The sequence below is a fragment of the Papio anubis genome, unplaced genomic scaffold (genome assembly GCF_008728515.1).
Source record: "Papio anubis isolate 15944 unplaced genomic scaffold, Panubis1.0 scaffold136, whole genome shotgun sequence".
NCBI lineage: Eukaryota > Metazoa > Chordata > Mammalia > Primates > Cercopithecidae > Papio > Papio anubis.
The window spans coordinates 156,739-165,586 of NW_022161314.1; the positions used below are offsets into that span (position 1 = coordinate 156,739).

At 36.2% G+C, this 8,848-nt stretch overlaps 1 protein-coding gene across 5 annotated transcripts in view; it reads left to right on the plus strand.

Annotated features, from left to right (window-relative positions):
- Positions 1–8,597, plus strand: part of LOC116268507 (cAMP-regulated phosphoprotein 19) — a 36,785-nt gene extending 28,188 nt beyond the window's left edge. For all 5 annotated transcript variants that reach the window (XM_031661354.1, XM_031661358.1, XM_031661356.1 and 2 more), the window contains one exon: positions 3,760–8,597. In XM_031661354.1, the coding sequence (XP_031517214.1) occupies positions 3,760–3,930 (171 nt within the window). In that variant the 3' untranslated portion in view covers positions 3,931–8,597. The remainder of the gene's footprint in view (positions 1–3,759) is intronic.
- Positions 8,598–8,848: the final 251 nt, after the last annotated feature.

Below are 8,848 nucleotides of genomic sequence, written 5' to 3' on the forward strand. Positions count from 1 at the left end.
AAAATAATACCTGTTGCTAAGGTTGAAGTTGAATGAAACTAATACGCTCTTTGTTGTGTTTAAACATTAAAAATTATTACTCGTTTCAGAACGGGGTATGGATTAAGGTTTATAAAAATGTTCTTCAAATCAATAATGTCTTATTAAATCTAAGGGTATAATTCAGTACAAGGAAAAAGTCTTCCAACTTGGAAGATCCTCCTTATAGCTTATAACTATAATTAGTAGCAGCACCCCACTATTCAACAGCAGAGAAATGATTAAATAAGTTGAAGTCAGTAAAATAGAGTATTATGTGGTTATTTTAGAACATAAAGATCATAATGTATGGGATAAATAGAAAAAGTAGAATGACAGCTGTGTTTTTAGTTATGAGATAAATTAATCTTTGGCTATTAAATTATTTTGACTTGATTATTAATGTTTAGGAAGTGTTTTCTTTGCTCATCTCCAGCATAACCTTGACTAATAGGCTTTCTTCCAGTATTTGGGCAGTTGTCATTTTAATTTTTCTCTAGCTTCAATTATTTATTACTTTTTAAGTATCTTTAAGTCAGATTTCATATACATTGTATCTTGGAGTTGGTGTTGTAGATATAAATAGTTGAGAATGAAGAAAATGCCACTGAATCAAGAAATAAGTAGATAGAAATTGAGAAGTGAGCTCTTTAATGATTCTGTATTATAACAGAATGTCAGTGAATAAGTTCTTTATATGAAGTTTTGATTTTTTTAAAACTCTGGATCACAGGGTCTGGGTTTTAATTTTCCTCTGTCACTAGTTAGCAAACTTGACAAATTACCTTAGTATCTTTAAGTAGCTTCTTAATTTGAGAAGGTTTGATTAGATATGATGATGATTATAATAGGTCTCTTCCTGTGTTGTACTCATTAATGTTATTATGAGGTTAATGTTATTATTAGGCTTTTAACAATATGACCATGTATGCATGACTACATAGATAATCAGAACTGGGAGGGATAATAGAAGCTGTGTAGCCCATTTTTACACTTTTTATTTCTTTTTGTTTTTTGTTTTGTTTTTTCATATTTGTAGGGGTTGTGAAGTCCCAAGAAAAGAGAGCATCCAGTTGTAAGAAACATGGCTTTAAAGTTGAACATTATCAGTTTAGGTGATGACTTAGTGTCAGTGTAGTTGTAAATGCCAATGTAAGTATGGCCTGTAAATTTGGGTGAGAGAAGGCTTTTATAAGATTGTCATCTAGATCATAATTAATTTTTAAATGTTTTCGTTACAAACTCATGAAATTTAGAGATTGTTAAAGACAGCTGATATGATCATCATTGTTATCTGTGGATCCCAGTTTGAGAAACATTAATTTAGTTCACTTCTCTATCTTAAAGCATTAACTTCTTTCTCTGACATCTTTGTTGTATTATTGTCTTAGCTGAATCTCTGTTTGATTATTTGCTGCCTTTTGCAGTAAACTTTTCCTTTTTAGGCAATTCTAATTGTCAAGCATTGATTTTAGTTTTATCTCTAGTCACACTAAATTTAATTCCTTTCCCCCAAACAGAGTAGCCTAATCTACAGTTAAATGAGATCCCTTGTGATGAACTTTTGCTTAATCTACAGTTAAATGAGATCCCTTGTGATGAACTTTTGCTTACTGTAAAATTACTCACTTTAGAAACTGGGTTTATTACATTGGGGGGAAATCTGCCTAAAATTTACATGTGTGTTAAATTTCTCAGTATGTACTCTTGACGAAATAAGAAATTTGGCAGGCTGCTTTGTTCTCCTCTAGAGGCTACAAAATTCAGAAGTAGCTTTTTAATATAATACAGTGCATCAAAATTCTGAGGTTTTTCTGTCTGCTTGTTTTAAAACATACAGAAGTGAAGCTGCAGAAAGCTTTAGCTAGGCCTGGTCCAGGGTTCCTTGTTACTGTTCTGTATGGTACATATACAGTAATATATTAAAGCAGTTTCTATCCTTAGGCCTTTGGGCCACAGGCCAGGTCTGGCTTATCAAAGAATGGTGGAGGAAAGCAGCCAATGAGACTTTCCTCAGGCCACTCAACAGTCTTATACTAAGCTGTGAGTTCCCAGCTATTTTGTTTTATCACATGAAATATCCCTGAAGATATTAGCATAAGATTCCATAAATATTATGTTTTTTTCCCCTTCACCCTTTGTCCAAGCCCTTGTTTCATACCTGGATTATTTCCTTGGCCAACCCAAGACTGAGATTAGAGTCCCCTTCTTTGAGCACCATATAGCACTGTTTGTACTTAAGGCAGTTTTGTGATCGTTGATTTACTTGACTGTTGTCCCATCTTTGTATCTGACTCTAGCTCTCACATAGTGCCTCACGTGTAGCAGGCACTCAGTAAAGGTGGGCTCAGCATGATAGGTGTTAGTCAGAACCCAGGCAGATTTATGTTTTCACTCTGGAAGTCAAGTAGATTCGTTGTATTAAGGTTGATATTTAGCTCTCATCACAATTTGCATGTTAGTGGTAAAGGGCAACTAAAAAAAGCAGTTGTCATACTTCGTGTCTCTATGTGAAAAATGGAGGAGGTATGGAGTAGGGATGTGCATTTTAAGTAGTAATTTCTAGTGAGTTTATTTCTTTCATTACTCTAATATTTATATTTTTACCTTAATTTTTGGTGAACTGCTCTAGTTCAAATAAATATGATTAAATTCTTGCAGAAACACTTGCTCTAAATGACAGAAAACCAGAAACTATAAGTAATAGTTTTAATAACTGTAATTATGGGGGAGGTGAGTTTGTTTTTGAGACAGTCTTGCTCTGTCACCCAGGCTAGAGTGCAGTGGCACAATCTCAGCTCTCTGCAACCTCCACACCCCGGTGGGTTCAAGCGATTCTCATGTCTCAGCCTCCGGAGTAGCTGGGATTACTGGCACACGCCACCACAACTAATTTTTGTATTTTTAGTAGAGTTGAGGTTTCACCATGTTGGCCGGGCTGGTTTCAAACTCCTGACCTCTGACCTCAAGTGATCCACTCGCCTTAGCCTCCCAAAGTGCTGGGATAACAGGCATGAGCCACCATGCCCAGCCAAATTATGTGTTTTATTTATAAAATAATTTAAGCAAGTGTTTCAACCTGGTTGTTCCATTAATAAATGAAAGGTTTTTATTTCACTGAGTCTGGGACTTCCCAAATAGCTTAATATTATATTAGTCTTGATCGTTCTTTATTAGAACCAGAATGGTTTAAGAAAGCCTGAAGGGGGAGGTTCTTTTTTTTGTTTGTTTTTGTTTTTGGTTTTTTTTTTTTGAGACAGTCTCACTCTGTTGCCGAGGCTGGATGGAGTACGGTGGGGTAATCTCAGCTCACTGCAGCCTCCACCTCCCAGGTTCATGTGACTCTCATGCCTCAACCTCTGGAGTAGCTGGAATTACAGGTGTGCGCCACCACACCCAGCTAATTTTTGTGGGGGTTTTTTTGTTTTTTTTTTTTAGTAGAAACGGGGTTTTTCCATATTGGCCAGGCTGGCCTGGAACTCCTGACCTCAAGTGGTTCGCCTGCCTTGGCCTCCCAAAGTGTTGGGATTTCAAGAATGAGCCACTGTGCCTGGTCTGAAGGGGGGCTTCTCAGCTGTTGACTTATGCTGGAACTCAGTACAGAGACTATTTCGTCTAATTAATATTCCTGTTTAAATTTTTTTAGACCAACCTTATACTGACAGTATGGGGTTGCATCGACATCTTAAATCAGTAATTGCTAAGCTCTAATCTGAATTGTTCTTTGTTTTTTACTTATAGCAAAAATATTTTGATTCTGGGGATTACAACATGGCTAAAGCAAAAATGAAGAACAAGCAACTTCCTGCTGCAGCTCCAGATAAGACGGAGGTCACTGGTGACCACATTCCCACTCCACAGGACCTTCCTCAACGGAAACCATCCCTTGTTGCTAGCAAGCTGGCTGGCTGATTAAAAGGCTGAACTGCATGAATCTGCTAATTCCCATTATTTCTCCTTAATATGTTACTTATCTACTTTTTATTTCCTTTCATTCACTAAGTAATTTGAGACTGACAGCTTTGCAGGTAGCAGTAGTGTGTGCTGCTATTGTAGAATATACATGTGTAGAGTTTTTGATTAGTTTAACAGTGCACTGGTGAAGAGGACATGTTAGAGCAACATAAGTAAACTACTTGAAAAAAATTGTATATATTACCTAACTCCTAGTGTAGTACTGGTTCTAACAAGTAACAAGCAAGTTTTAAAATTTTAATGTTTTGGCTTTCATTACTTCATCTTAATTATAGCTTTGTATGTTACTCTTATTTAATATAATCTCTATTGTATTGATTTCTTCTGTATTTACCTTTTGGATTTTGTAAAACAGAAGTTTAAGACCACAAGTTAGAAGAAAGGTCACATGTTTCAAACACAACTAGATGGGGCTCTGAAAGATTTGTATCTCTGTGCTTGAACTTGAATGGCCTTAAACCTGTTTCAGCTTTAACAGTAGAATTTTACTTGGGCAATATTTGCCCATTCTGGTGTAACTTATGTGACTCTAGTGCTTAACAGCTGCCATTGAAGCTAATAATTCAGTTCTGTAGAGTTAGAATACCTTTTGTTGTTGAAGATGTGAATGAAGTATGCATGTGCATTGACTGTTGAATTCACTTTTGTGCCATTTTTGTAAATACAGTAGTTTTGCACAACCTCTCACAAATGTCTGTATTAATTTCACATACTTAAAAAGTAGATAATGTGCCAACCAGAAGCACAAGAGTTCCTACACAAAACTCTGTAAATCATTATAGCTTTTGTATAATGAGTAGTTTACAATCTCGGGCTTATAGAATACCAAACTGAAATCTTAGTTCAATCTGCCATAGACTTAAGCTTTTCATTTGTTACTAATATCCATGACATTCAGTGGCCTTGTGCAAATACGATATGTTGCTTAGGCATATCTTTTGTCCTATGCAGAACCTTTCATTTTGATTTTTATGAAAGTTGCAATTCATGTAATTTATATGAACTTTTTAAATGTAGAAACTTTTTACTTCCGCACTCAATTTTGGAGACACTAGAGTAAAAGGCTTCAGTACTCTGCATTCCATGCCCCCTGCTACCTGTTTTTTCCCCCTTTGTTCTTTGACTCAAATGGTATTGAGCTGTTTGTTGTATATGGAAGCATAGGTGTCTATATCCTTACTCTTTTATATAACACAATAATGGCATTTTCCTTCTAATTTCTCAGTTGTTAACCTCTCTCTTTTTTTTTTAAGATAGGGTCTTGCTGTGTCACCTCAGCTCTAGTGCAGTACTGCAATCATAGCTCACTGCAACCTTACTCCTAGGCTCAAGTTAACTATTCTTGATCCTGTATTATTACTAATATTCTACAATTGTTTAAATAAAAGGAACTTCATAATGAAACAGTTCGGAATACTGGCTCAAGAACCTATGTCAAAATGAGCTGAATTTTGGTAAATTATTTTAGGAATTATGACAAGCTAATTGAATTAGGCTTTTGACAATGAGAGTAATTTACATGACAGGTAAAACTCCTATTAAAAATGTTTAGATATTTGCTTCTGTAGATGTCACTTTAGTAAAATACCAATTTAGTTTTACTTGTGGCTTATCTAGTAAGACCTTAACAGACTTTATTGGGACAAGTTTACTGCTCTTGTAGGAGCTCCTCTCACAAGTAGTTGTAATGCTGTAGCATGATACTCAGGATCAGCAGCTTGAGATGTTACTGTTTTTCTCTTCGTCTTCGACTTGCAGAGAGCCTCCCCTTTTTGGATCCAGGCATCTTTTCTGAATCCTGGTTCCATCAGTATACCTGCTCTCCTATGATCCCAAATCATACTCAATGGTGCCTCGAACATAGCACCTTCGGTTAAAGGCTGCCTAGTGCTCTGAGGAAAGCTTGCTGATTATCTTCCTTGCTGATTATCTTCACCCCAAAAGGCAGAAGAGCAACACAGTCACTCCTGTGCTCATTTGTAATTGTAAAGATCAGCTATATATATATTTGTAACGAGAGCAAGTATATACTCATTATAGGATCAATTTAAGAAGTTTAAAATATCCCAGAGTAGAATTTCTATATCTAGTCTTTTGGTTTTTTCATGAATATTTGCAAGTAATTACCATTAAATTCACACATGAAAGACTAATCTGAAAGATCAGACAGACCGTGTTATTCCTGACCATGATAGAACTGCTCCTGTGGTTTGGGACAAGTAACAAAACAACTGCTTGAGTTTTGTTTGTAAAATACACTATTAATATTTGACCTACCTCAAAACGTATTGAGGATCTGTGAAATGCTAAGTGCCCAAAATAAAATATTGCTGATTGTCTTTTTATTAAAAGTAAATTTCCTCATTAAGCCAACCTGCCTTCTGTAAGTCACAGTGCTTAAATCTCAGGACTTTTCATTAGGAGAGACCTGTCGTTACGGATTTGTAGATATAATTGCTTAGCCTCCATTATTGGTGCTTGGGTTAGAGAGGTTTTAGATTTTTCGGTTTTTTTGTTCTGCCTCAAAGCTCAGTTTATTGAAGACATTTGTAAGCTACTGTGTCACCACTTCAATCAAGATTCTGACTAGTGAGCTTAATTGTCCATTTCTTCTTATTTCAAAGTTACAGTCTGAGAAATGGCTAATCTTAATAACTGTCCTATCATAAATTAATGTTGGAATAAACTGAAGTTGATGATAAATACTTCGTGAAAACTCAAGTCTGAAATAAATTACTTGTTTTATGTCCAATAGCTACTACATTTGATAGAACAGTTTTGAGGAACATTTCATTCTTGAACGCAACATCTGACATGGTTCTCAGCAAATTGGAATAGTAAGGATTATTGGGTTGTTTTGATGAGTGGAAGCAGCATGTTTGTAGCATACAAGTTATTCAATAATCTTGTGCTGATGACCTAAAAATATGTCTTAACCGTCAAGGAAAGCCTGGTGAAACCTTTACTTGTTACTACTTCAACAGTTGGAATTAGTTGCTCTTTTTACTTGATGAAACAAAACTATACCTCTGAATATTTATGGATACTTTTTACTAAATCAGGTTTGTGTTCTTAATCCAAATTACTAAAGTTTTATGGAAGCTGAAATGTAATACAGTAGTATCCCCTTATCTGCAAGAGATACATTCCAAGACCCCTAGTGGATGCCTGAAACCTCAGATAGTACTGAACCCTTTATCGACTATGTTTTTCAATCTGACAACCAAGGTGGCTACTAAGCGACTAAGGGGCAGGTAGTATACAGTGTGGATAAGCAGGACAAAGGGATGATTCACATCCCAGGCAGGACAGAGCAAGAGATCATGAGATTTCATTACTCGGGATGACTTGTGATTTATTTTATTCTTTTCTGAGATGGAGTCTCACTCTGTTGCCTAGGCTGGAGTACATTGGTGCAATCTCAGCTCACTGCAACCTCCACCTCCTGAGTTCAAGCAATTCTCCTGCCTCAGTCTCCTAAGTAGCTGGGATTACAGGCGCCTGCTACCATGCCCAGCTAATTTTTGTATTTTTAGCAGAGATGGGGTTTCACCATGTTGGCCAGGCTGGTCTCGAACTCCTGACCTCAGGTGATCCACCCGCCTTGGCCTCCCAAAGTGCTGGGATTATAGGCATGTGCCACAGTGCCCAGCCAGCTTGTGATTTAATACATGAATTGTTTATTTCTGGAATTTTCCACATATTTTTGGACCAAGGTTGCCTCGGGTAACTACAGAAAGTGAAATTGCAGATAAAGGGGATTACTGCTCCTGTGCTCTAAAATTGGTGTTTGGGTGATCAGGAGCACGTAGCCAATGGGAAGAGCACTTCTGAGTGATACCTAAAGCAGTTTCTTTGGTGGCCTTTTCACATTCTCCAATGTTCAAGCATATTTTCCACTTTCCATTTTCTCTTTCACCTCATTTTGCCTCGCCATCCCCCATCCCTGCTTATTTCTTAAGCCCATCGATGGCACTCATTAAATTGTGTTTAGGGCTAATGAATCATTGTTCCTTAATATTGTTTTCAATATGCCACAATTTAGGACACATTTAAAATTTTCTAGAACAATAACCTAATCAATATTGACTAATTTGAGCCACATTCCCAACTCAAACTCAGCACACACTGCCAGTCTTCCCCAATATCTCCTTTCAATTCCCCATCACACCTTATAAAGTTGGAATCAAAGATATCTCATTCTGTCATTGTTAATCTAAGAATAAAAACAGTGACTTGAATACAGTTTTACTAAGTTTCAACCTTCTAAGTAGGTAGGCCTCTAGGTATTCTGCAGATCACTGGTGGTCTTGATAGCTATTAATATATGTTTGTATTATGTTATTTTTCAACTAAATCGCAGTCGAAAAAAACATTTAATATTATGCCCTTGGATCTATTACTGCATCACTAGCACTTGTGATGCAGTCGGACACTTCGCCTGTACTGAAAGGGCCAAGAGTAAATGCCTTGTTTTGTTTTTTTGTTTTGTTTTTTGTTAAACATGTCTATAGAGTTGGCAGTTAATGCTGAATTTGTCAAATACCCCTTCCAAAATTATACTTGTATTTAAAAAATAAATGGATCTACCTAATTTCTATTGATTTAATTTGCAGTTTTGTCTTATTAAAGTGGTATGTTTTTCTGTGTATTTTTTCTGAAGTTGATCTGTCTACATTTCAGCTATTACTGTATGCAGAAAGAAATTGACTTGTAATCTTTGATTTTTTTTTTTTTTTTGCATTTGTAAGGGCTTTGTACTTAAGGTAGGATTAAATGTTTGCAGATTGTGAGTCTTTCATCTTATTTGTAAAACATTACAGAGGAGGGGCTTCAACTTGGCTGACTAGAGACA